Below are 27892 nucleotides of genomic sequence, written 5' to 3'. Positions count from 1 at the left end.
CACAGAAGTCTCTGAAGCAGCTGTTCCATACAGTTCCTGGCTGTTTACCAGCTTCCCTAGAGGAGTATCTGGATTCCACACCTCACCACTCTGCCATTTTGCCCCACCCTCCCAGTTGGGCTCATTTTAATGCCCCTTCTAAACAGAAAGGAGAAATAGAAAAAACTAATATTTATTGAACACCTACCATGTACTGGATATCATGCAAAGCACAGTTACAACACTTAATCCATGAAATATCCAATTATTCCAGTTTTAAAAATGAGAAATTTGACTTGCATTTTGTTTTAGTTTCCTGGATGCCAAAGCAAGCACCATGCAATGGGTTGCTTAAACAGTGGGAATTTATTGGCTTACAGTTTTGAGGCTAGGAGAAGGCCAAAAGCAAGTTGTCATCAAGGTGCTGCTTTCTCTGAGAAGACTATGGTGTTCTGGAGCTGGCTGCCAGTAATCCCTGGTCTTTGGCTTTTCTGTCGCATGGCAATACACATGGTAGCTTCTCCTGGCTTCTCTGTCTCTTCAGGGCTCTGCTGACTTCCAGCTTCTGACTGCTTCTTCTGTGGCTTTTTCTCTCTATCTGACTTTCTCTCTGCTTATGAAAGAACCCAGTAATCCAGATTAAGGCCCAACCTGATTCATTTGAACCACCCTTTGACTGAATAAGATCGTATCTTGAAGAGATCTTATTTACAATGAGTTCACACCCACAGGAATAGATTAAGTTAAAGAACATGTCTTTTTCTAGGGTGCATAGCTCCAAGCCACCACAATTGTTACACAGTGATGGTGTTGCTTTTTTAATGGTGCTCTGTGTGCTTCCAAGCTCCCATTCTTTCTTTACACCAAACATTGACTCATCAAATATTTATATGCTTATTTTCTTATAAATGCTAGGCTGCTATGGATACCCCATCACAGACCAAGGTCTCACAAAAGACATAAGCCAGATATCAGAGAAATGTTTTGCATTGAAAAAGAATTTGAATTTCATTTTAACTGGAATATGAACTTCAGCATGAGGATTAGTGGTTCCTTTTCAGTCTATTATGTTCTCTGCTGGTGCATATGCCATCACTGGGAAACGCATAATCACCAGTGTTTGACTGTTATGAAATGCTAAGTGTGGGACTTAGGGTTGTCATTAGCTTTATTTTCTTACCTATGAATCCTCCTCCCTATCTTTGCCTCACCATACACTGCATCTCCTTTTCAAAGCAAGACTCCTTTGAATGTCCTCTTGGGTGGGGAGAGTATTGGAGGGGAGATAAAAAAAGAGTTCAGCACACATATTGAATTAAAATCCATTATTTCCTGAGAATTTGACCTTTTGGAAATAAACATGAGCTTGCATCTAAAGGGAAGCATATAAAAGTGAATCTTGAATAATAAAAAGCTTGATGTCATATATAGTTTTATATATTGGTTTGTAGTGTTATTGTTATTTGTCAGTTCATTTAGTAAGTCTCCAACGGTGTGCCCAGCTAGAGTCAGACTAAGTGTGACCTGTCATCTTTTCCAGGTGTTCCTTGGTGCGTTGTCTTTCGTTTACTTTGCCAAAGCATTGGCAGAAGGCTATCTGAAAAGCACCATCACTCAGATAGAGAGAAGGTTTGATATCCCTTCTTCACTGGTGGGAGTTATTGATGGCAGTTTTGAAATTGGTAGGTATTACAGATGCCTGACTTTATTTTTAAGTTCATGGTCTTCTAGGCATGGCTAAATGATATCCACATGGCATTTTGTTTTCTTCTGGAAGCCAACTCTATTTAGAAAATTTTTGTATGGACAGAATTCTCCAAGACTTTGTGCTACAGTAGAGACAGTTTGTCTCAGGACAAACAAGGATAAGTTTCCTGCCCCAGGTGTTCACTAGTGCATGGCATACTATCCAGAGGTCCCAGAGTGAGGTCTTTTCCTGGAGGAGAAAGTGAGATGCTCAAGTGTATTTTTAGTTAAAATTATGGAAGAAGTATCTTTACAGAAGTGTGATACATCCTGGGCACCCTTTGATTCAATTTTAGAAATTTGAAAGGGTTCAAATGGGGTCTACAAACATTTATTGCAATGACTTAAGAAGTTAAACCATAAAAGGAGTTTTCTGACCAGTGTCCTAGAAAGAAAAGAAAAGAGATTTTATTAACAAGAATACTAGATCAGAGCAGGGAATAAAAATTCTACTCCCAATTTTGTCTTTGGTTAGTACTCAATTATAAATTCCTGAAAAGACCAAGTGATTTTAATCATTGTTTCAGAAGTACTTTAAAGAGTATACTCCCAGTTCATCTGCTTCCTAAATTGATAAACTGAGGGGCAAAAATAGTAACTTCTGTGGTGCTTACTGCTTGTTTGGACTCAAAACCATGCCATAGTAAAATCTCTAACTGCCCCAGTTCTAGCTTGACCTAATGAACTTTCTGAAGAATGAGGGGATTTTTTTAACTGTTCATAATATTTTTTTAGTTCGTACTATATATCTCCATTTACACTCTGAATATCACAGAAAAAATCAAATGAATGAACAAGAGTGACCATTTCCCTTCAGGCTCTTATTTCCCAAATTCATCTTTCATCATCCTACCAGAATGAACTTTCTAAAGTCATTGCTCAGCAAACTTCAATATATATTCAATGCAGGACATCTTGTTAAAATGCAGATGCTGGTTCTGTGTTTCTAACAAGCTCCCAGGTGGTGCTGATATTAGTCAATGGATGTCAGTATGCATAGCAAAGTTCTTAAACATTTATCATTTTACTCCCTTGCTTAAGCTCCTTCGACAGACCTGGATAGTTGATTTATTTCATGGTGCCTGCTCTACCTAAAGCTTTAACTGAATGGGAGCCATGGAGACTTAAAGTAAAGGAGACACATTGCATCATGAGAGGAAATAAGTACAAAGAGGCAAAAGGTGTAGATAGAAAGAATAGATGAGTTGTATGGAAAGAAACATAAATGAGAGAAGTGATGAAATTCCAGAGAGAGAAAGACAGAAGCTATATTTGATAGAAAGTACTAACTTTTTATAGGAAACAGGAAGTAAAAGAGGACCCTGAGTCCAAATTCATATTAATCCCTTTGGACCATTCCAAGGATAGAAAATATTTTTGGGGTCAGATGCCTTAAAATGGCTGGAAGTGCTTCTACCTCCAATGCCAACCTGTATCCCAAACATCACAGGTTTGCTCTAATTGTTTGAAATATGTAGATTTCCAGACATCTGGGTTTTCTAACCATGAGTCTTAATTTACTTCTATTCGTGCCTCTATTCACATTCCCTCCATCACCATCTGTCAATTCTATTTTGCTGACAAGTTTCCTTTCTCCTTTGACATCTCTTGGCGTCATTATCTAATGCCCACACTCTAGGACTCAGCTTCTACCCTCAGTCAAGTATTTCCTCATAACAAAGACTTTCCCCAGCAACCTACAGGAATTCACCAAGAAAATGAAATGTTTTCTCTATCATTATCCCCTAACATTTTCCAGATAATAATATTTTGTTTCAAATTTTTCTCTATGCATTTTATTCTAAATGTTTAAAAGTTTTGCTTTTTACATTTACATATTTAATCAACTTGAAATAGATTTTCATGCTATGGGAGGTAGATAATCTCTTTATATTATTATAACCTATTGCTCTCTCACCATATATTGAATATATGCTTAGTCCAGTTATTTGTAATGCCTTCTGTCTTAATTTGCCAGGGCTACTGTGACAAATACCACACAATGGCTTCAGTTTAAACAATGGGAATTTATTGTCTCATGATTGTGGAGGGTAGAAGTCCAAAATCAAGGCCTCTGCAAGCCACGTTTTCTCCTCGAGTTTGTAGCGTTCCGGTGCTGGCTTGCTGCATTCCTCGGTGTTCTCTGGCTTGATCTCTGCTTCTGTCACATGGCTTCTCTTTCTGGCATCTACTTCTGCTCAGCTGTCCATGCCTTTCTCTTGATTTCTTCTCCTTATAAGATTTCCTCTCCTTCAGAGATCCTGCAAACAAATAGGATCCACATCTTAACTAATAAGAGCATCCTCGAAAGTCCTGTGTACAAATGGGTTCATCCCTTTGAATGCGGTTAAAGTCTTGAACGTGCCTTTTGTGGGAGAACGTGATTCAATCCCCAACAGTTTCTCTAGCTTATATTGACTTACTATGTAAGAGTAGATCTGTTCCACAAATCTGTTTATCCCTGACTTCATACAAGACTGTCTTAATGATTAAAACCTTATCATTTGCTTTGCTATTACGACAGTCTTCACCTTTCTCAAAGTTTTGTTGGTTATTCTTAGATGTTTCCTGAAAAATCCTGTTTATATTTGATTGGTATCATATAGAATTTGTGGATCAAATCAGATAGCTAACATTTAACATAGTAATCCTTCCCTTCCATTAATATGGTTTAATCTCTCCATTTAGTCAGACTTTTTTTATATCCTTCAATAATTGTTTATAGTTTTGTCTGCAAATTTATTGCCTATCTTTTCTGGGATTTATTCCTACATGTTTAAAGTTTTTGTTGCTATATTGAAAATAATTTTTGTTGCATATGCTACTTGGTAATGCCTGGAATATAGGAACTATATTAATTTCTAAATGTTTTCTGAACCCATCTGTTAACATCTATTAATTTTAATAGATTGTCTATAGATACTGTAGGGTTTTCTGAGTAGACAATTTTGTGGTCTGAAACCAAAGACAGTTTTGTGTATTTCTTTCCAATTACTGGCTCCTATTTTTTGTTCTTGCTTTATTGTATTGGCTTTGGCAATGTTGAATAGAAACAGTGACAGTGGGCATCCTTTTCCTGTACCTGATCTTAATGGAAATGATTTTAAAATTTCACCATTAAGCAATAATTTGCTGCGATGTTTTGATAGATACACTTAAAAATGTTGAAGAAGTTCTCCGCTCCCTAGTGTGCTCAGATTTTTTTCTCTTATCATAAATGGGTGGTTAATTGTATTGAATGCTTTATCTACATCTATTAGGATAACCAGGGAATTTTTCTCCTTCCATCAGTTAATACAGTAATTTCATTATGAGATTTTTTTTTTTTTTTTTTTTTTTTGGTGATACTCTTGCAGTTATGGAATAAATTGTACTTGGTTGAAGATGTATTCATTTTATTCTGATGTATTAATTTTATACTGCCTTCATTTTATGCACTGCTCTATTCACTTTGCTATTTTATTTAGGATTTTTACATTTATCTTCATAATTAAACTTGTCTAATTGGCTTTTCTGGCATTGTTCTTGCCTCATTTTGTTTTCATGAATATGTTAGTCTTATAAGATATTGATGAGTTAGGTAGCTTTCTTTCTTGTTCTGTTATCTAAAGTAGTCTGAAAGAGGGAGGAAAGTTGGAAGGGAAAGAGAGTGAGAATATCTGTTACTTGAAAGTTTGGAAAATCATATTTGTAAAACTCTCTGTACCTGTTGTCTTTTTCAGAGTGTAGTAATTGCAGGTGGAGGAGAATTTTGATATCCAACTTGATTTTTTTTAAGATTATTTTCCAATATTTATTTTCCAAGTAAATCTCCTGATGACTCAGGATGGATACTAAAGTAAAGGAAGCAAAAAACTATTCTCTGGATATCACAGAGGCAGAGAAAAAAATGGTATCATCTTATTTTGCCAGTGTTGGTTGGAGTGGGATGGGGAGAAGAGGTGGTTTGCATATAAATTGGAAGTCAGCTTTCACTTCAGTTGGTTGTATTATGATACATTAACAAAAGTGTAGAGATAATTATCAATATAATGTGATACAGATTTCTTCTATTAAATACTTAATTGTCAATGGGAAATCCCAGATGTAATTAAGTGTTCTTTAATGAAAATTAAAAAGAACCTAATTCTTCCTGGAGCCATAAAGCCTTGAGGTACTGTGTGAGCTAATTCTCTCACTATCATTATGACTGTAGTCAAGGCTATAAAAATTACTGCTCTTCCTGAAATTGACTAAAGCTGGCAATTTAACTAAATAGTAGTAAATTAAATGATTGCTTACAGAAGTAAGACACACACTCTTGCTAGAAAATTGAAAACATCAGAACTTCAAAGCAAGGCTACCCATCAGCCATCAAAATCAGTTGCTAAGGAACTGCTAAATTCTTGTTCAATCTAGCACTGCACTTCTTTAAAGCTAAATATCCCACATGAAAATGGCTAAAATTTTAAAGCCCCTTGAAATCTAAGGCCCTAAACAATGATTATCAAAGCATGTTACAGGAGCCACCTCCACCAGCTCATTTGAGCTAGTATAAAAATGCAGATTTCTTGGCCTAGTCCCATATCCATGGAATCAGGGACTTTCGGGAGTTGCCAAGAATCTGCATTTTTAACAACTTGCCATTTCCCCCACCATCCCCTTGCAGTAAGTTTTATGCACATCAAAGCTTGAGAACATCTGCCCTAAAGCATGTTTACTCAGTTAGTGTTATCATCAACTAAAAAGAATGCTTCACTAGAGAAATTCTAGAAAGGCGTAATTCCCACCTTCAAAAAAACAGGTTCTTTCGTTATTTTTTATAAAAGAGATTGATGAATATATTTTATGAAAATTTTTTGTTTAAAAAATTTGTATTATAGGTATACAGTGATGTTATATAATTAATGTATTCCTGAAGATTTCTAGGTAGAATAATTTTTGTTTCTACTGAGTCTTATCTTTCTGTTAAAAGTATGAAATTAAACTTGGAAACTGACATTTGTGTAAATATTAGTTTTATAAAGTGAGGTACAGTTGTGTTTGTTTTTCTTTGTCTACAGGGAATATTAGCTAATTAGAGAATATCTAATGTTTTTTTCAAGAGCAGTTGGGAAACTTCAATAGAAGTTTTAATAGAAAACTTGAATGAATGAAGAAGCAGAAACAAAGTAAAAATGTTGTAGTTATTTGTTCACTTAGTTACATTCACTTACTTTTATAATTATGCTGATGACCTTTTTCTAGGTTCTCTCACTTATGAATGTTTTATTCTTTCCTCCAAAGGGAATCTCTTAGTTATAACCTTTGTTAGCTACTTTGGAGCCAGACTTCACAGACCAAAATTAATTGGAGCCGGGTGCTTGATTATGGGAGTTGGAACGTTGCTCATTGCAATGCCTCAGTTCTTCATGGAGCAGTAAGTCCAAAGCAGTAGTCCTTTTCCTGCCTCAGCTAACAACTGTGTTTTTCCTTTTTTTATTATTTACGATTTATTTATTAATTACAATTAATTATTTAAATTGAAGAAAATAACACGAGTTAGTAATTGCATGTCTTATTTTTATTACATCCTCTTTGGGCAAAATTTCCATATACTTTTAGAATTTTACTTGTGACTTAACTTGTAAAAAAGTATTTATTGATATAATACCAAAAAGAGAAATTAATTAACATATTATGTGGTAAATCTCAAAGGGTTGTCAAATGGGTTAAGAATAGATGCTGCAGATACTAAATGTCATATTATGGTACATTAGGCTGGCAGATAATTGCTTCAGGGATATATTGTCAACTCAAATAATGATTCAGTGTCCCAACAGTATCCTGTAGACTCTTCTCAATAGAACAGGGTTGTCTGTATCCTCTATCCCTGAAGTCTGCTTTTAGTACCTTTGTTAGCGCTTTACTTACATAAAACTTTGGTAGTTCCAAGTGTTTTCACCTCTGTTATATCATGTAAATATAGAACCTGACCCCTAAAACAGGACATCTGCCTTCTCAACCAGAATCCTTTTTGTACATGCATTCTACATCCCTTCTCTGTGGTTACCACGTATCATATATCTACTGCAAACTGAGAGAAGTGACACCAAGAGGTCTCAAAGCAAGAAAATATTTTTTAAAATTATATATGAACTGAATCTTTGATTCTTGCCCACTTTAGAATATTGTATATTTTAGACCTGGAGAGACTTACAAATTATCTAGTCTACAATTTTTCCTGGATTCCTGGATCACTCGTGTAAGTATTGTCAGATTTTTATTTCCCTGGCCAGTCTGTAAAGGTAGTATCCAGAATTCTCCCAGTGGGAGTTTTCCTATCTTTTAGGATGGTTTCCCTGGCCACTTACTGTTTTTTTAATGCAGTTTTATTGAGATATATTCACATACCATACAAACCATCCAAAGAGTATAATCACTGGCTCACAGTGTCATCACATAGTTGTGCATACAACCACATGATCAATTTTAGAACATATTAATTACTCCAGAAAAGAAATAAAAATAAATAAAGGAAACCCAAATCCACCCATATCCCTTATGCCCCATTCTGGTTTGCTAATGCTTCACTGGAGAAAGGCTATTGGCATCCGGAAAACCTCTGTTAGCTCAGAAGGCATGTGGCTGGTGTCCGCTTGCTCCCAGGTTGCGTTTCAAATGGTGTCCTCCTAAATTTCATTGTCAGCTTCCAACGGCCGTCTTCAAAATGAGTCTCTCAGCTGCAGCTAGCTGTGAGCTCCTTCTGTCTGAACTTTTATAGTGCTCCAGTGAACTAATCAAGGCCCACGCTGAATGGGTGAGGCCACACCTCCATGGAAATAATCCAATCAGAGTTATCACCTACAGTTGGGTGGGTCACATCTCCATGGAAACAACCTAATCCAAAGGTTCCAACATAATCAACACTAATACATCCACCCACACAAGATTTCATTAAAGAACATGGCTTTTTATGGGAGACAATATATACAAACTGGCACACCCTCCTATTATTGACCCATAGTATTGATGCAGTTCATTTGTTACTGCTGATGAAAGACTATTAAAATATTACTGTTAAGTATAATCTATAGTTTGCAATAGGTACATTTTTCCCATATACTCTTCTATTAACTCATTGTAATACATCATACATTTGTTCTAGTTCATGAAACAACTTTTTAATATTTGTACAGTTAATCACAGATGTTGTCTACCAGAAGATTCACTGTGTTGTACATTCCCATGTTTTAAACTCCAGCTTTCCTTCTGGTGACATACACGACTCTAAACTTCCCCTTTCCACCACATACACACCATTCAGCACTGTTAATTATTCTCACAATAATGTGCTACCGTTGCCTCTGTCCATTTCCAAACTTTTAAATTCAACCTAGTTAAACGTTGTATACATATTAAGCAACTGCTCCCCATTGTTTAGTCTCATTCTATATCCTGGTAACCTATATCCTATATTTTATGTCTATGAGTTTAGATATTATAATTAGTTCATATCAGTGAGATCATACAATACTTGTCCTTTTGTGTCTGACTTATTTCACCTAACATAATGTTCTCAAGTTTCACCCGTGTCGCCGGGTGCTTCAGGATTTCATTCCTTCTTATTGCTGAATAATATTCCATCATATATATACGCCACATTTTGTTTATCCATTCATCTGTTGGGTGGTTTCCATCTTTTGGCATTTTGAATAATGCCACTGTGAACATCAGTGTGCAGGTGTCTGTTCACATCCCTGCTTTCAGATCTTCTGGGTATATTCTGAGTAGTGTGACTGCTGGGTCATAAGGCAACTCTATACATAGATTTCCTGAAGAACTGGTAAACCATCCTCCACAGCGGCTATACCATGTTACATTCCCACCAGCAGTGAAAGAGTGTTCCTTTTTCTATGCATCCTCTCCAACACTTGTCATTCTGAGAGATGTGAGATGATATCTCACTGTGGTTTTGATTTGCATTTCCCTAATAACTAATGAAGCTAGCATATTTTTGTGTGCTGTTTAGCCATCTATATTTCCTCTTTGGAAAAATATCTTTTCATATCTTTTGCCCTTTTTTAAATTGTGTCATTTGTCTTTTATTGCTGAGTTGTAGGATTTCTTTATATATTCTGAATATCAAACTCTTATCAGATATGTGGTTTCCAAATATTTTCTCCCATTGAGTCTGTTGCCTTTTCACACTTTTGATGAAGTCCTTTGAAGCACTGAAGTATTTAATTTTGAGAAATTCCCATTTATCCATTTTTTCTTTCATTGCTTCTGCTTTGGGTTTAAAGTCTAAGAAGCTACCACCTGTCACTAGTTCTTGGAGATGTCTCCCTACATTTTCTTCTAGGAATTTTAAGGTGCTGGTTCTTATATTTAGGTCTTTGATCCATTTTGAGTTAATTTTTATATAGGATATGAGATAGTGGTCCTCTTTCATTCTTTTGGTTATGGATATCCAGTTCTCCCAGCACCATATATTGAAGAAACTGTTTTGTCTCAGTTGAGTGGGCTTGGGGGACTTGTCAAAAATCAATTAACCATAGATCTGAAGGTCATTTCTGAACTCGCAATTAGATTCCATTAATTAATATGTCTATCTTTATTCCAGTACCATGCTATTTTGACCACTGTGGCTTTATAATAAGCTTTCAAGTCCGAAAGTGTGATACCACCCACATCATTCTTCTTTTTCAAGATGTTTTTAGCTATTCAAGGCCCCTTCCCCTTCCAAATAAAATTGATAACTAGCTTTTCCACTTCTGCAAAGTAGTCTGTTGGAATTTCAATTGATATTGTATTGAATCTTTAGATCAATTTGGGTGGAATTGACATCTTAATAACATTTAACCTTCCAATCCATGAACACAAATGTCTTTCCATTTATTCAGGTCTTCTTTGATTTCTTTTAGCAATGTTTTATAGTTTTCTGTGTACAAGTCCTTTACATCCTTGGTTAAGTTTATTCCTAGACATTTGATTCTTTCAGTTGCTAATTTTTTTTCTTGATTACCTCCTCAGATAGCTAATGACTAGTGTACAGAAAAATCATTTATTTTTGTGTGTTGACCTTGTATCCTGCCATTTTGTTGCACTCATTAATTAGCTCAAGTAGCTTTGCTGTCATTTTTTCAGGATTTTCTAAATATAGGATCATGTCATCTGCAAATAGGGACAGCTTTTCTTCTTCCTTTCCAATTTGGATACCTTTTATTTCTTTTACTTGCCTAATTGCTTTGGCTAGATCTTCTAGCACTATGTTGAATAGCAGTGGTAGCAGTGGTCATCTTTTTCCCGATCTTGGAAGGAAAGCTTTCAGTTTCTCACCATTGTGTATGATGTTAGCTGTGGGTTTTTCATATATACCCTTTCTCATGTTGAGGAAGTTTCCTTTGATTCCTACTTTTTGAAGTTTTCTTATCACGAAAAGATACTGAATTTTGTCAAATGTCTTTCTTTCATCAATCAAGATCATGTTGCTTTTCCTTTTTGATTTGTTAATGTGGTGTATCACATTAATTGATTTTCTTGTGTTGAACCCCACCCTTGCATACCTGGGATAAAACCCACTTGGATCTTGGTGTATAATTCTTTTAATATGATATTGAATTCGATTTACAAGCACTTTGTTGAGGATTTTTGCATCTATATTCATTAGAGATACTGGTCTGAAGTTTTCTTTTCTTGTACTATCTTTATCTGGATTTGGTATTAGGGTAATGTTGACTTCATAGAATGAGTTCCCTCTTCTCCAATTTTTTGGATAGTGTTCCCTCTTCTCCAGTTTTTTGGAAGAGTTTGAGCAGGAATGGTATTAATTCTTTGTGGATTGGTTGGTAAAATTTGCCTGTAATGCTATCCAGTCCTGGGCTTTTCTTTGTTGGTTGGTTTTTGATGACTGATTCAATCTCTTTATTTGTAATTGGTTCGTTGAGGTCTTCTGTTTCTCCTCAAGTCAGTGTAAGGTGCTCGTGTGTTTCTAGGAAGTTGTCCTTTTCATCTAAGTAGTCTAGTGTGTTGGCATACAGTTGTTCATAGTAACATTTAATAATCTTTTTTATTTCTTCCGGGTCCTTGTAATGCCGCCCTCTCATTTCTGATTTTATTTATTTGCCGCTTCTCTCCTTTTGCCTTTGTCAGTCTAACTACGGGTTTATCAATTTTATTGATCTCAAAGACCCAACTTTTGGTTCTGTTGATCCTCTCTATTGTTTTTTATATTCTCCATTTCATTAATTTCTGCTCTAATCTTTGTTATTTCTTTCCTTCTGCTTGCTTTGGGATTAGTTTGTTGTTCTTTCTCCTGTTTCTCCAGTTATTCATTTATGTTCTTGGTTTTATCTCTTTCTTCTTTTTTAATGTAGGTGTTTAGGGTTTTAAACTTCCCTCTCAGTGATGCCTTCACTGCATCCCATAAGTTTTGATATGTTGTGTTCTCATTTTCATTCATCTCAAGATATTTACTGAATTCTCTTGCAATTTCTTCTTTGACCCACTGATTATTTAAGAGTGTGTTGTTTAACCTCCACATATTTGGGTATTTTCCAGTTCTCCGTTTGTTATTGAATTCTAGCTTCATCCCATTATTGTCAGAGAAAGTGCTTTATATAATTTCTATCTTTTTAAATTTATTAAGACCTGTTTTGTGTTCCAGCATATTGTCTATCCTGGACAATGTTCCATGAGCACTTGAGAAGGATGTATACCCTGCTCTTTGGGGATGCAATGTTCTGTATATGTCTGTTAGATCTAGTTTATTTATTATATTATTTAAGTTCACTGTTTCTTTGTTGATCCTCTGTTTAGATGCTCTCTCTATTGGAGAGTGGTATGTTGAAATCTCCTTCTGTCACTGTAGAGTCATCTATTACTCCCTTCTGTTTTGCTAGTGTTTGCCTCATGTACTTTGGGGCTCCTTGATTAGGAGCAGAGGTATTTATGATTGTTATTTCTTCTTGGTGAATTTCTCCCTTTATTAATATATAGTGTCTGTCTTTATTTCTTATAACATTTGTGCATTTAAATCTAAAGTCTATTTTTTTTTTTTTTTTTTGGTTACTACTTGCATGGAATATCTTTTTCTATCCTTTTACTTTCAACCTGTTTGTATTTTTGAGTCTAAGATGAATGTCTTGTAGACAGCATATAGATGGATCATATTTTTTAATCCATTCTGCTAATCTGTGTCTTTTGACTGGGCAGTTTAATCCATTAACATTCAAAGTTATTACTGTAAAGGCAGTTCTTAATTCAACAGTCTTATCATTTGCTTTTTATTTGTCAGATCAATTTTTTTCTCTCCCTTTTTATCCTTTAAGTTACCCTTATTAATACTCTTCAATTTTGTACCCTCCTCCAGACCTCTCTCTCCTGTCTTATCTTTTCAGCTGGCAACACTCCCTGTAGTACTTCTTGTAGGGCATCTCTTAATGAACTCTCTCAGCTTCTGTTTATCTGTGAATATTTTAAACTCTTCCTCCTTTTTGAAGGATACCTTTGCTGGATAAAAAATTCTTGGCAGTTTTTCTCTTTGAGTACCTTAAATATATCATACCACTGCCTTCTTCCCTCCATGTTTTCTGATGAGAAATCTGTACTTAGTCTTGTTTGGATTCCCTTATATGTAGTGAATCACTTTTCTCTTGCTGTTTTCAGAATATTCTCCTCTTCAGCATTTAACAGTTTAATTACTAGGTGTCTTGAAATGATGTATTTGGATCTAGTCTGTTTGGAGTATGCTGGGCTTCTTGGATTTGCATATTTATGTCATTTATAAGGGCTGGGAAATTTTCAGCCATTGTATCTTCGAATATTCTTCCTGACCTTTTTCCCTTCTCTTCTCCGTCTGGGATACCCATGATGTGTATGTTTGTGTGCTTTGTGTTGTCAGTGAATTCCACAAGACCCTGCTCAGATTTTTCCATTTTTTTTCCATTTATTCTTTTGTCTGTTCAAATTCAGTTGATCTGTCTTCTAGCTCACTGATTCTTTCTTCTGCTTCTTCAGATCTGCTCTGTGTCTCCTGTATATATTTTATTTCATCTACAGTGTCTATTATTTCCATATTGTCTGCTATTTTTCTATGTATTCCTTCAAATTCTACTTTATGCTCTTCTAGTGTCTTCTTAATATCCCTTATCTCTTTATACATACTTCCTTCATTTCTTTGAATTGATTCAAGAGATTTGTTTGCAAATCTTTGATTAGTTGTTCCAGATTCTGTGTCTCCTCTGACTTTTTTATTTGTTCCTTTGGGCCATTTCATTTTGAGTTTTAGTATGCCTTGTGATTTTTTTGCTGATATCTGCTCATCTGATTATCTTGTTGGGTCTATTCTGAAGATTGTTTTCTCTCTTTTGTCTAGGATTTAGTTCTTGCTTTGGGTTTGGTTTAGGGCACTGCTTTGCCAGTTGGGTCATCAATATTTCTCAGCCAAATCAGGGCTGGGCGCCCATGCAGGAGGGTGTAGACCAGCTCTGATGTACCTGGCATAGGGTCTGGATCAGCCTGAAAATCCCTGCAGTTCCTCTGCACTTTCTGACCTGTCCAGCAGAAGGTGCTGTTTAGTGACTTAATTATCCTCAGAAGCTATTTACCTTCTGGAACAAAATAGTCTGATTGGGTGGGGCTGAAACTGCAGGGTTCCTGTGCCCTCACTTTACCAGCCAAAATCTGGCTCAATGTGGGGCTTTATCCCCCACTTCCCTTGTGGCAGAGGGTTCCCCCAACTGCCCCTGTCTGCAGCCATCCCCCATGCAAGGATCTGGCCACCCACTGCTGTTTCCCTCAAGGGTAGGGTAGGGCTTTCGGATCCAGGGCTGAAAACAGCCTCTGCCCACTTTTTCTCAGACTCTTTGTCTCTCACTGACCTGGGCCTTGAAATGTCCTCACCTGTCCCTAATGTCCCCAAACAGTTGACATAGCTTTTGTACTACCGATACCCCATTTAATTACTTCTTTTTTGTGTTATCCAGCAGAGCCTAACTAGACACAGACCATACTTATAGTCCTCATTTTACAATTAAGAAAATCAAAACATAAGGAGGTTTGTTTTTTCCTAGAGTATTACAGATAGTAATTAGTGACAAAGGTGACACATAAAATTCCATTTATTCAAAATCTAAATAATGATTATGTTGTAGAAGTTACCAAATGATCGATTGAATTGAGAAAGCGCAAATAATTAAAATCTTCCCAAACTCTCCAGAATCACTATTGACCTTCACTTTAATAACCTTGAGGCAATACAATAGCCCATAGTATCTCTGTAATTAATATTAAGGAAAGAAAAATATATATCCCATGATTTCAATGTCAAATATACTCCTATGTAGCTAATAATTTGAAAAATAGTTATCCTTATTACATGTTTTAACCTATTTTGGTCAGGGAATGTTTGATAAAATCATAGAAGGTATAAACCTCTTCCCTTAAACATTCATGTGTAAACTTACACACACAAAAAAAGTTCTTGCTTTGTAGTGGGATTCATGGATCCAGTGAATCCTAGCTCAAACAACGCTGATATAAGGTAACCCATTTACCAATCTGCATGTTTCAGTAACTCCATTCAGGTTTTCATTACCATGCAAATAGCTAGGTTTTTACAATTCATATTTCAAACCCATTATTATGATTATTAGCCATTAATTACATAGTTAGTGCCTGAGCATATTGAGAATCAAGATGATGATGTGATGGCCTTTAACAGGCACCTCTTTCCTGGAGTGTACAAATAGAGCAAAGCACTTAGCTCATGAAGGATATTTGAGTGGAAGTACAGAGTTGAGCACTGTACATAGAATTACCACAAGCTCACCAGTAAGCTTTGGTTCTTCCAACTTAATCTAATAAGGAGAGGAAAGAGGTGAATTAGAAATGATGCCTTGGAGCCAGATTGATGAACTGTAAAGAAAAACTAGGTTACCGTATCTGAATAAATATTTCAAAAAGCCCATGTATCATTATGAGTTCTCCAGCACTAGCCTTGCAGTTGTTCTACCAAGTTTACAACTATAAATGCAGTGTGCTAATGGCCATAATTTGAATTACTGCTTTTCCTTTGTCTCAGCAATAATCATGGTTTTATCAAATGTTGGATACTTTTTCACCAAGGGAGTAGGTGAGTCATTGTTTTATATTAAAGTGAGCCTCTATAAATAATTCTTACTTTTATATTCTTTCACTTCACTGGGTAATTGACCTGTCAGGTATGGTGTTAAACCTATGAACCAGATCTTCTGGCTGCTTCTTCAGCAAACTTTGTTGTTAAATGCTAGTTTGATTTTGTGTCCAATTCAAGGATAGCCATACAGGTACCATATTGTATAATGCAGCATACATATAATATTTTTAGCATGAAGTTAATGAGACTTTACTAAACAAAACTTTCTTTTTATACAGGTACAAGTATGAGAAGTATTCTGCTTTCTCCAATTCCACTCTGAGTATCTCTCCATGTCTCCTGGAGTCAAACCATCAATTTCCACTCACAGTCATGGAAAAATCAAAGTCCCAAATAAATAATGGTAAGATGATATATTTGTTATTTTCTGGACCAAGCAACATTTTCTTAGACTATATTCTTTAGTATGGACAAAAAAAAAAAAAAAAAAAATCTATATGATTTTTGCTTTCAAAAGTTTTACTACTTAAATTGAAATATTACAGTGCCATAAAAAATTCCTAGTGCATACAGCAATATATGATGAGATCCTAAGAATAAATACAAACCCTCAAATTTTATGGAAAAAAAAAAGAATTTGAAAAAAGCTTCCAGTGGATCCAAATAAAGCGAGACTTTAAAATAGCGCAAAACTAGTTTAGATCCCAGTCCATTATTCATGTAAAAGAAATATAATTTTTCCATAGCTCAATTTCATTTCTGTGTTTGGCCCCTTTCCACCAAAATGGCAACAACTTAATCTCAGTCAATTTGTCCCTAAGGCTCATTAGTTTTCTAGGGTTGATTACATTCCCGGGAGCTTACATAATAGCAAGAGGAGTGGGGACATCGTGGGGGAGGGCTCTTGCTGTTATCAGTCTCTCAGCGCAGATGTCGGAAGTCCCTCAGGCCCCGTGTTTGGTTGCATATTTAACACAGAGTCATCTCATGCCCATCTTCCCATTCTCTTTAGTATAGCATCTCTCTCTGACACAAGTGGCAATCTTAGAAACGTGGAAATACCTCTGTCCATAACAGGCTGGGGTTCAGGGACTTTTGCCAGAATATCTAGGGTTATGTATGGCTGACATATATCACATAGCAGTGCTGTCTGAATCAGTCTTCGGAACATGGGAAACATCTTGTTTGCATCACTCTACACATGGGAAACCCTTTGAGGAACCAAGGGCGAGGATGCTTAGCTATACTGTGCAGCCATTTCATCTCAGAGGACTCACCACTAGCCCTGGGCTCCAACTTGGCCAATGTAGCACAGGCTCTCCTAGCTTCCGGAGTCCAAAAATCTATCTGTAGGTATTTACCGTGTCTCCAGGACTCTGTGCAGGTGGGAGAATCAAAGCTCCTCTCCCCACAGCCCTTCTAAATCAATATGCTCCACACTCCCTACCCCTTAATCCCATTTCCTACCTCCAGTTTAGGGAATTAATATCTAATATAGGCAAAGTGGAAGCCTTTTTTTTAATAATTCCTATCCATCCAAATCTTTGATCTAATCCATAAAAACTTTTTATTTCCCTAAAATTCTCATTTATGCTTTCCGTTAAGATGTCTTTTCCCAGGGCAATGAATACGAATGGCCTAGATGTTTGAATGAAGGGAAGGATCAAAGGATTAAAAGAAAATATGTGTGGGGGAAAGGGATGGAAGGAGGAAGTGGAGGTATATAAAAATCTAAAAATTTTATCCTTTCCTGCTATACAAATAATAAGAAAAGCATTCTAGGAGAAGAAAAAAGATAATAGATGTATTCAGTAGAACACATATAAATCAATGGACTAGAACAAAAGTCTCATTTTATAGGACTATAACAAGTAGTATATTTAACTTAGGTCCAGGTAAAGGAACAAGGAACTGAGCTAATGAATTTAGACTTTCATGTACATACAATATGTAGCCATTGAAGATATCTTGTTTTGTTTTTGATAATCAAGGAAGAGAGATCATGTAAATGACAGTACAACTAGTTAGGAAATATTTAAGCCCTTGGTGCAAAAAAAGAGACACATAGGTTTAGAGGCATGGAATTAAAAACGTTTTAACATGAAGGGACGATTTTTCAGATAGACAGAGCATCACACTCACAACCCAATTCTTCTCATTCCTTTAGGTTAGGTCCACTTCCTAAAATCCTTCTCCTTGGGAATAGTGGAAACAGGGCTTTTCCTAAAAATGATGGTGGTGGTAAATATAGGAGTCTTCTCAAAAATACTGTACACAGAAACCCCATTTCCCTCACAACGCTCTATAGCAGTTTTGTCCAATAGAACTTTCTGTGATGATTGGCATATCCTATATATGTGCCATCCAATATGGTAATCATATTGGAATGTTGAGGACTTGAAATGTGGCTAATGTGGCTGAGCAACTGAATTTTTAATTTTATTTAATTTTAATTAATTCAAATTTTTAACACTCACATATGGCTAGTGGTGACTGTATTGGATAGTGCAGGTATAAGTTGTCTATTCTTATCTACCTCAAGACTCACCTATCAACAAGGTTCTTAGAATCACAAACGTTAGGGCTGAAATTGATTTTCGAGCCAATTTTTAGGAAAGGAATTTACTTCATATTTTTAGGAGAAGAATAGAAATTCAGAGAAGGCGTGACAAATCCATGGTCACTTCTAGGCGAGACAGAAGGACTTGAATCAATGTGACTACTCAGTAGTCTTTTCCATTCGCAGTCTGATTCACCTGCCCAAAGGTGTCCGTCTCAGTTCTTCACATGACCCATACTTAACCTTCAAAAATTACTTTAAAGGTTTTTACAGGTTAAAATAATTCCTATCTCATAGGATTGTTAGGAGGATTCAATTCAATAATGCCTCAAAACCGCTTAGTCAAGTGCCTGGCACAGAGGAAACATTCAGAAGTGGTGATTGTTAGAGCTCATTAATATTATCACTTTTATTAAAGTTAACTTTTTCAGAGATATAGTTCATTTATGGTATGGAGATAGTTATTCTACTTTGCCTGATCATATTAAGATTATGACTTTTATGGTAGCAGTTAAAATTGTTAGCTTTGAATTTTACTCTAGAAATAGTCAAAAAGGCTCTTGTTATTGGAATAGTTACACTGCTAAAGCATATAGGATTTCTCATTTTTAGACATGTGTTTCCAGAGCCCAGTACTCACTATCAGGCAAATGTAATTGTAGGCAATACTGTCCAATGTTGGAGTATCAACCATATAAAATTTGGGATTTCAGATGGAACTCAGCCAGCAATATAATTGCTTATTTTCTGCTCGAAAACGGAAAAGTTGAAAAATCAAGACAAGAAAAGCTCGTGTGTTTTGTCGCAGACAGGGATATTGAAAGATGTTGGAGTGTAGTAATTCAAAGAGCTTTGGTGTATGTATGGAATAAAAAGAGGAGAAACAATAAGAAGTAAAAAGAACAGGAACAAGAAACAACAGAATTCCTTGATCAAAATCCCTTGGGGATTTACTCTAGCTAAAATACGAAAGTTACAATATATTTTCCAATCTTGCCCAAACTGCTATTATATTAAGTGGCGTTTATTGCAAATTTCATTTCTGCATACTAATCCAATTTTAGGATGAATTAGAAATCCAGAATAATTATTTAACTTTGATAGTGATCTAATTTCATTTCCCTTGTTTGCTTTCCTTTCAAGCATGTGAAATCGATGCCAGCTCCTCCATGTGGGTCTATGTTTTTCTAGGGAATCTTCTCCGTGGAATAGGAGAAACTCCCATTCAGCCTCTAGGCATTGCGTACCTTGATGATTTTGCCAGTGAAGACAACGCAGCTTTCTATATCGGTAATTCCCTCCTCAGTCCTCATCTTGGGAAGCAGGGTACCTGGTGTTCTCAATTTCATTCTAAACTAACTTGGGTGTAGAAGGTTTTAAACGTCATTCCCTATTCCTTTATTTGGATCCCCCATTTCTAAAATATACGCCTAGGATTTGAATGATGAAGAAATCTCAATTAGAAAGACGTGTTGCATTTGGGAAAGAACACTGGATTAAAAGAAATTTGGGCAATAACTGTGAGCTCAACTACAAAGATATATGACCTTGTGAAAGTATGTTCATCTCCATGGGATTCAAGATTCATAGTTTCTTTTTATTGGGAGAATTTTACTGCTACAACATTTAGGCTTTAAATTTTTATACAGATTTGTTTCCGGAGACCGAAAACTGGCTTCCATTTTATAAGCCCTGATTATTTAAAGCATCTTTTTCCTATGAGAGATAGAATACAAGGAATTTAGGGATCTCAATAGCAATTTAAGAGGAGTTTAAAAAAAAAAAATCAAGGAAGGACAGAAGCAAGCCTGAGACTGACCTATCTCTGGAGCAGACCCCAGTAGTTAGAATAGCAGCTAAAATCACAGAAACCAAAATAATACAGTCAAGGCAACCTCCAAGGTCAGATACATTGAAGCAGATTTCATTGAGTGCCTCATGTCCTGGAATTAAGCTAGAAACTAGGGATACAGGGATGGCTAATTCTCTGACACATCATTATTGATTTCTCAGGGTCAGAAGGGCAAGAATTAAATTAGTTGAGTGGGTTGCAGCCAGAGCCACGGCATAGCCCTGCCCAGGTTATGCGGGGCGAGCATCTCATCCCAATGCCAAACTCTAGCTTTTCGACTAGCTACATCCAGGGCTCTGCAAGGGTACTGCTCTTACAGGGATCCCACAGAAACTCCAAATGAAGGAATGCACTTTTTCACTAAGGTGGAAGGAATCGATTTGAATATCAAAACATATCTTCCTCTTAACTGAACATAAAAAGTCTTTGAAAGACTGACCAAATTAGTATAATTCTTATTTTTATCAGTGGGGAATCTAATCCCAGGGAGTAAATTTTTCTTCTTCAGAGTCTTGGAGTTATTTTCTTACTAAGAAGTAATTGATGCCGTAAAAGTGTTACGTTTTCTCCAAAAGCAGAGAAGGACTTATTTCCTGATTCAGTTAGGTCAAAAAATTGGAAAAATTAAACACGCAGATTAGGAGTTGAAATAGTTTTGTCTGTAAACTGAATTTCACTCACATTACATTTCTCATTTAAAAATTTATTAATTTATAAAAGCAAAGAAATGGCAGGTGTTTTTTTTTTTTTTGTTTTTTTGCAGGGTGTGTGCAGACAGCTGCAATTATAGGACCAATCTTTGGCTTCCTTTTGGGCTCATTATGTGCCAAACTGTATGTTGACATTGGCTTTGTGAACCTAGGTAAGGGAGTTTATTTTTATTTATTCATTTATTTTAGTTACTGTAATTTCTTTAATGGAGTCAATGTGGAAAATATCAAATTGCCTTTTTATAAAATGACAGGAGGGTAACCTTTGATAAAATGAAAATAATTCATGGAAAACTTATTGATATAATCATCACACATGTTAATAAATGAAATATGAAAAAGTAGATGGTGTTTAGAAACAGATGACACATGGTTTTTTATTAAGATGTATCCTTTTTCACTTCTGGTTTTCCAGTTCAAATGCATTCCAGCATAGTTAAGGCTAAAAACTGTGGCTACTTGTTGGTTCTTGTTGGTTTCAGGTGTGTCAACATTTATTACAGTCACATCAATTGATAATGTATTTGTGGACTTGCCAGAAAGGCAAAGGATTGACAGTCTTCTGGCAACTAAAATTCACTTCTTTTTTAATTTACGAGTCTTTTTAGGTGGAGGCTTATCATAGTGAGATTGGCTTTTCTTCCTGAAGATATGCTTGTATAGGGAATAAATAGAGCACTTTCCATAGCTATTAATTTATTTCTTTCTCTGCCTGCTGTACTACCTAGAAATAGATGATATTTATGTTTTTATAAGAAGTCCAAGAAAGCAGTTAGAAGCAAGAAAACAAGTTTCACTAAAACTTGTCTTGGAAACTGAGATAGAATAAGAAAGTGTAGGTGTCATGAGTGGTACGTGGAAAATCGTAAAAGGGAAGCAGTTAACATGCAGCGATAAACTAGCATAAGCCTTTCACTGAACGCAATGCAGTGACAATTGAACCTACTTGTCAAGGGACATGTGTTTATGTTGTTCTCTGGACAGTGGGAAAGTATAGTGATATGTTTCATAGGTTCTTATAAAGAAAAAAAAGCTTGGTTTCATTTGTAAAACTGTCAATGCTTCAATATTAGTCAAATTAGAAATGGTGTCAAAAATAATGTTTTTTGATAAGATGCTGAAGTTTTATTTACATATAAAAATCTTGCTTCAGACCTAGACTATCTCTGGATTATTATTTACCACCACTAAACAAATAATGCTCTTTTGATTCCATTTCAATGTGTCTTAAGTTTACCATCTGTGTAATGAGAGGTCTAGACTAGATTTAGGCCAGAGGGTACAGGGCATAACTCTTTCTTTGAGTAAAATCTTAAATGGAAATTCAATATATAAATCAGATGCAAGTAGAGTTGATATGGAGTAGCTGGCAAAAGAGAGATTCTGAGTCCCAGGAATTCTTCGTCATGAGTTGCTTTCCTCTTTGTCAGGGGTCTGGGGGACCCTTCTGCAGAAACTCAGAGCAGAGTTTGAAATCTTCAGGAGAAGCCAGGCTGTACCTTCCACACTTAGCTGGGAAATGTCCTCAGCTAAATATCTAAGTTCGTTGCCTTCAAGTTCTGCCTCCCATCTGCCATCAGCATTCAATTTCAACAAGTTTTCTGCCACTTTGAAATAAGGATCACCTTTCTTCCAGTTTTCAATAAAATATTCATCATTTCCTTCCAAGGCCTCATCAGAGGTACCTTTAGCATCCATATTTCTACCAACAGTCTCTTCAGAGTAAAACAGGATTTTTCTATCAAGCACCTCACAGTTTTTCTAGGCTCTACCCATTACCCAATTCCAAGGCGGTTTCCAGAATTTTTTTGGTATTTGCATACTCTCTAGTATCAAAAACTGTTTTAATTCCCTGGCTGCTACAACAAATACTATGCGGTAGGTTGGCTTAAATAATGGGGAATTATTGGCTCAGAGTTTTCAGGCTAGGAGAAGTTAAATCCAGACATCATCAAGGCAATGCTTTTTTCTGAAGACTGGAATTCTGGGGCTGGCTGTCGGTGATCCTTGGTTGTGGGCTCCTCTGGCACATGGCAATGCACGTGGCAGCTTCTCCTGGCCTCTCTCTTCTCTTCCGGGTTTGTTGCTTTTCAGCTGCTGGTTGCTCCCTCTGACTCTTTTCTGTTTCTATGACCTTCCCTATGAGGCTTTCAGTAATAGGATTAAGATCCATCCTGATCTAGCTGGACCACACCTTAACTGAAGTAACCTCATCAGAAGTCCTATTTATAAGAGTTCACATGCACGGGAATGGATTAAGTTTAAGAACATGTTTTTCTGAGTACATAGCTCCAAACCACCACAGGCTTCTTCCAGGATTTATACTCTGTATTTTAATACAAGGAACAACAATAACAAGAGCATCATGCTCCATAAGCACCCTCTTTCCTTTAACAAACAAGATAGTAATAATATTCAGTTTAGAAAAAAATTTATGAATTACTAGGTATTCTTATGGTGAGATAGAGCCAGTGCTAGGATTAACAAACAGAGAAACATACTTCAGCACATTACCTTTGCTACTTAACCATGTTCTACTTAACCATCTTCTTTATCTTTCAGACCACATAACCATTACCCCAAAGGATCCCCAGTGGGTAGGTGCCTGGTGGCTTGGTTATCTAATAGCAGGAATCATAAGTCTTCTCGCAGCTGTGCCTTTCTGGTGTTTACCAAAGATTCTACCAAGACCCCCAAGCAGAAATGTTTCCAGTTCTCCCCCTGAGAAATCTGAGTTTATTGTGGATGATCACCCAGACTACCAAACACACCATGGAGAAAGAGCTACAATTATAGACATGGCAAGAGGTGAGTCATATTCTCCTTGATTTTGAAGGACTTTCAGTTTTCCTATTCAGACTTTTGGTGTCCAATAAATAATACACTTCTCTTTCCCTCATGTCTTGAGAATAAATTGAGAAATGGAGGAAGCAGAAATGGACAACAAAAAGTTAGGTCTATTACTGGAAAAACTGAATGAAGAACATGACCAGAAGGCTTGATAACCTTCTTTGCTGACATCTCCACTCTAATCCCCTCTCTCCTCAGTGTAGACCTCGCCACTGCCCTAGTTGGACAGAAGAGAAAGAGTGACTCTCTTGGGGCCTTTTAACATTTGAGAAATGTGTACCAATGCATGTCTCCCAGCAGTGAGCAAGAGTGAGTGTGCCATGGACCAAAAGGCCTGGAGTGTTCCTCTAGTGAATTCCCTCCACGTGCAAACAGGTGGCCACAGGTGGCCATGAGAAAAAATGTTTATCACACACCCCCTTCCTCACTGAACAATATTTACATTTACAGAAATCCAAGACATTTCTAACTGGTCAGCTGCATAACAGGAAGAACAGAGAATCCTAAAGCTCATTTATAACGCTAAAGTGCATACATTTTAAATAGCAGTAACTTTCACATTCCTTTCTCTGTGACCATGACCCAAGTTTAGAGACTTAGAGACCAGAAGACAGAAGTTCTTAATCTCTTGACTGTGGCTCCCAGCTGGGTGGTGAGCAGTCATTCTTATCCCCCTTGCCTTTTTCCTGCATCAGTTGTAGGAGTCTGTCCCTGTCTGACATACTCCTCTACCGTGGTGCAGACTTCATTCCGGTAGAAGCACATGCCTGTGCCCGGATCTGAATCTGGCAAGATCTTAGCCTTGATTGATGCCAACGGTTTAATATTGTGGTGTGTGTATGTCTACAGTGTGAATGCTCCTGAAAATTACGGCAATGAGACTTGGCAGTCTAAGCCCAACAGCCACGGTCGTATCTTTTGTTGAGTGTGTCTCTGTGTTTATCTAATGACTCCATGTTCTTTTTTGTCTCATAGACTTTGTCCCTTCACTGAAGAATCTTTTTGGGAATCCAGTGTATCTCTTATATTTGTGTGCCAGCACGGTTCAGTTCAGTTCTTTATTTGGCATGGTGACGTATAAACCGAAGTACATTGAGCAGCAGTACGGACAGTCATCCTCCAAGGCCAACTTCGTTATAGGTTTGCTTACCTGTCCTTCGTGCTTCCCGATAGGCCTTATCTTAGATGCATCTTGCTAACCCTTGGTAACCTCAGAGAAAGTTTTCCAGTATTTAAACTGAAGATAATTTAGGGTATTTTAGATATAAGTCAAAAAGTGTAAGAAAAAAATCTAGCCTAGTGAAATATTTATGCTGTCAGTGGCACATCTTTGTAGGTAGTTGCTCACCCTGTGAGTAAGCAGTTCATGAAGAAGCAAAATCATGTAGACTAAATGTATTATATTAGGAGATTGATAATCCTGCGTATTTGTCTTTCAAGTGTTGCTAAAGTCTCCTGACAGTGGCCATTTTACCTGAACAGTTTCTGAGACATGCAAAATGGGCATTCAGACAGTTTCAAAATTGTTTATTGAAAACCAGGTTTGTATTTACTCAAAGTCAAAAGATTTCTCTGACTTCTGGCAGTTGGGTCCTTTAAAGGACTGTGTTTCTAGAACAGTAGCACAGTCAATAATGAGAGATATTCTAGGGCAAACAAAATCATCCAGAAATGAATAGGAACCAGAATCTACAAATACATGAATACCATCCTAGAAGTAACTGAAAAATTTAAAATGTTTGATTAGCTCTGTTGGTCCTTGAAAATATTATTTAATGTTACTGTTTCAAGCATAAAATATATTCTGTGTCTTAGGACATGTTCCTTCATGGTAGAAGGCTCCAAAGGTTTAAAAATAATTTTCTTTTTAATAAAATGTTTTTAAAATCACTCTATCTCCGAAAGAGAAATTAGAAGCAACTGAGACTATTTTAAGAAAGGTAATCTTCCCATAGCAATCCTGCATAATGGGCACTTAGCAGATGCTAATAGAATTAACTTCCGTTTGGACAATTCTTCTCCAAAATTCTGGACATTACGATTAGACCACAGAAGTTTTACTTTCCATATAAATTGGTTCAAGTTGATTTAATTTTGTTGTTTAATAGCTGACCTGAGGAAATATTTTAGGTTTTCTTTTAATACTCCATATATGCCAGTCAGTGCTTTATATTGATGCTCAAGAGGAATAGAAGATGAATGAAAGTTTTAAAAAGACACTTTATTTTTATTCATTTGTATTAAACTAACTTAAAAGCAACTAAGTCCCAAATCTTAAATGTATAGTTCAGCTGGATAAATTTATATAGGTTTAGATTTAGATTTAGATCTATCCGCTATCTAAAACAATATATAGCACACTTCCAGTATGCCAAAGTCGCTCTCTTCCCCAAAGCCAATAACTATTCTGCAATCTATCATCATAGATTAGTTTTGCCTATTTCTGAGATTCATACAAATGCAATATTGTAGTATGTACACTTTTGTGTCTAGCCTATTTCAGTCAAAATATCTGCGATTCATTCATGTTGTAATATCCTACTACATGAATATACCAAAATTCATTTATTCATTCTATTTATGGTGGACTTTTAGGTTGTTTTCTTCCTTGGGCTACTATAAATAACACTGCTATGATCATTCTACATGTATTTTGATGAGCAGATGCATTCATTTTTCTTGGTTATACCCTGGAATTGAATTGCTGGGATTATGTATGTTTATATCAGATATAGATACTGCCAAACCATTTTACAAAGTGGTTGTACAAATTTATATTCCTGTCAAAAGTGTGAGGATGGTCCAGTAGCTCCATATCCTTATCAACACTTGGTATCATTGGTCCTATTCATTGTAACTTTTTTTATGAGTGTGGTGGTATCTCATTGTGTTTTTATATGCATTTACCTAATGACTAAGGTTGTTGAGCCCCTTTTCATAGGCTTATTGGCCATTTCAACATTCTCTTTTGTTAATTCTCTTTAAATGATTTGCCCATTTTATTGGGTTATCAGCCTTTTTCTTATTGATTTGTAGGGGTACTTTATATTTTTCTTGATTTAAGTCCATTGTTGAATATATGTACTATGAATATTTTCTCATAGCCTTGAGTTTACCTTTTTACTTAATGGTCAGCTTCTTAATTTTAAGTAAGTCTAATTTTCAAGCATTTCCTTTACCATTAGTGTTATTTTAGTCCTGTTTTGAGAACTGTTTGTCAATTCCCAAGGTCATGGAAATGGTTTCCTTATTTTTCTACTAGATGCTTGCTTATTTTAGCTTTCAATAATTTAGATTATAGTCCATTTTGAATTAATTTTTATATAATGTGAAGGAGAGCATCAAGAGCATTCATTTGTCACAATGAAAAGACCATCTTTTCCCCATGAATTGCAGTATGAAGGGCCACATCTTTAAATATACATGTATTTCTCATTGTTCAATACATGCATAACAGATGTTGGGCATTTAATTTTGCTCTCACTATAATCATGAACAAAATTATAATAGATTGAAAAGTATTTCAAAAAGGAAAATTAAAAGTTTTATTTGATGGAAGATGTTTACAAAGAAAATGTGATTAATTTTATAGGCAAAGGGTATTTCATTTATTAAGGAGAATAAGAATCTGAAACTCTGAGAGCTTCAATGGCCTGTCTAATATCAAACATATGCATCATACATTAGGACACAGCCAGGAAAAAAATCATTTCCCCTCAGCTTCTGAGTTATTGTCCCCACTGGGCATGATTATTTTTGGAAAGCTGACAAGACGAATCTAATAATTCTTTTTTAAATTTTATTTATTGAGATTGTTCACATACCATACAATTATTCCAAGATCCAAAGTGTACAGTCAATCATACCATCATATAGCTGTGCATCCATCACCCCAATTTTTTTTTTCAATTTTTAGAACATTTTCATTATACCAGAAAAGAAATACAGGCAAAGAAAGGAAACGCAAATCCTCCCATACTCCTATCTACCCCCCATTCCATTGCTGACTCATAATATTGGGATATGATCATTGTTACTGTTGATGAAAGAACGTTAAAATACTACTAACTGCAATTAGTTTGCATGTTTTTCCCTAT

General features: G+C 36.0%; 1 protein-coding gene across 5 annotated transcripts in view; it reads left to right on the top strand.

The window, feature by feature from the left end:
- SLCO1C1 (solute carrier organic anion transporter family member 1C1) overlaps positions 1-27892 on the top strand; it is a 111946-nt gene that overhangs the window by 38938 nt on the left and 45116 nt on the right. For 4 of the 5 annotated variants that reach the window (XM_037845240.1, XM_037845241.1, XM_037845239.1 and 1 more), the window contains 7 exons: positions 1520-1661; positions 6991-7123; positions 16102-16226; positions 19527-19673; positions 20999-21097; positions 23508-23753; positions 24771-24935. In XM_037845240.1, the coding sequence (XP_037701168.1) occupies positions 1520-1661; positions 6991-7123; positions 16102-16226; positions 19527-19673; positions 20999-21097; positions 23508-23753; positions 24771-24935 (1057 nt within the window). The remainder of the gene's footprint in view (positions 1-1519; positions 1662-6990; positions 7124-16101; positions 16227-19526; positions 19674-20998; positions 21098-23507; positions 23754-24770; positions 24936-27892) is intronic. The other variant, XM_037845243.1, reaches the window with a different exon arrangement.

Source organism: Choloepus didactylus, chromosome 8 (assembly GCF_015220235.1).
Source record: "Choloepus didactylus isolate mChoDid1 chromosome 8, mChoDid1.pri, whole genome shotgun sequence".
Taxonomy (NCBI): domain Eukaryota; kingdom Metazoa; phylum Chordata; class Mammalia; order Pilosa; family Megalonychidae; genus Choloepus; species Choloepus didactylus.
This window is presented reverse-complemented; position numbering and strand designations above follow the sequence as displayed.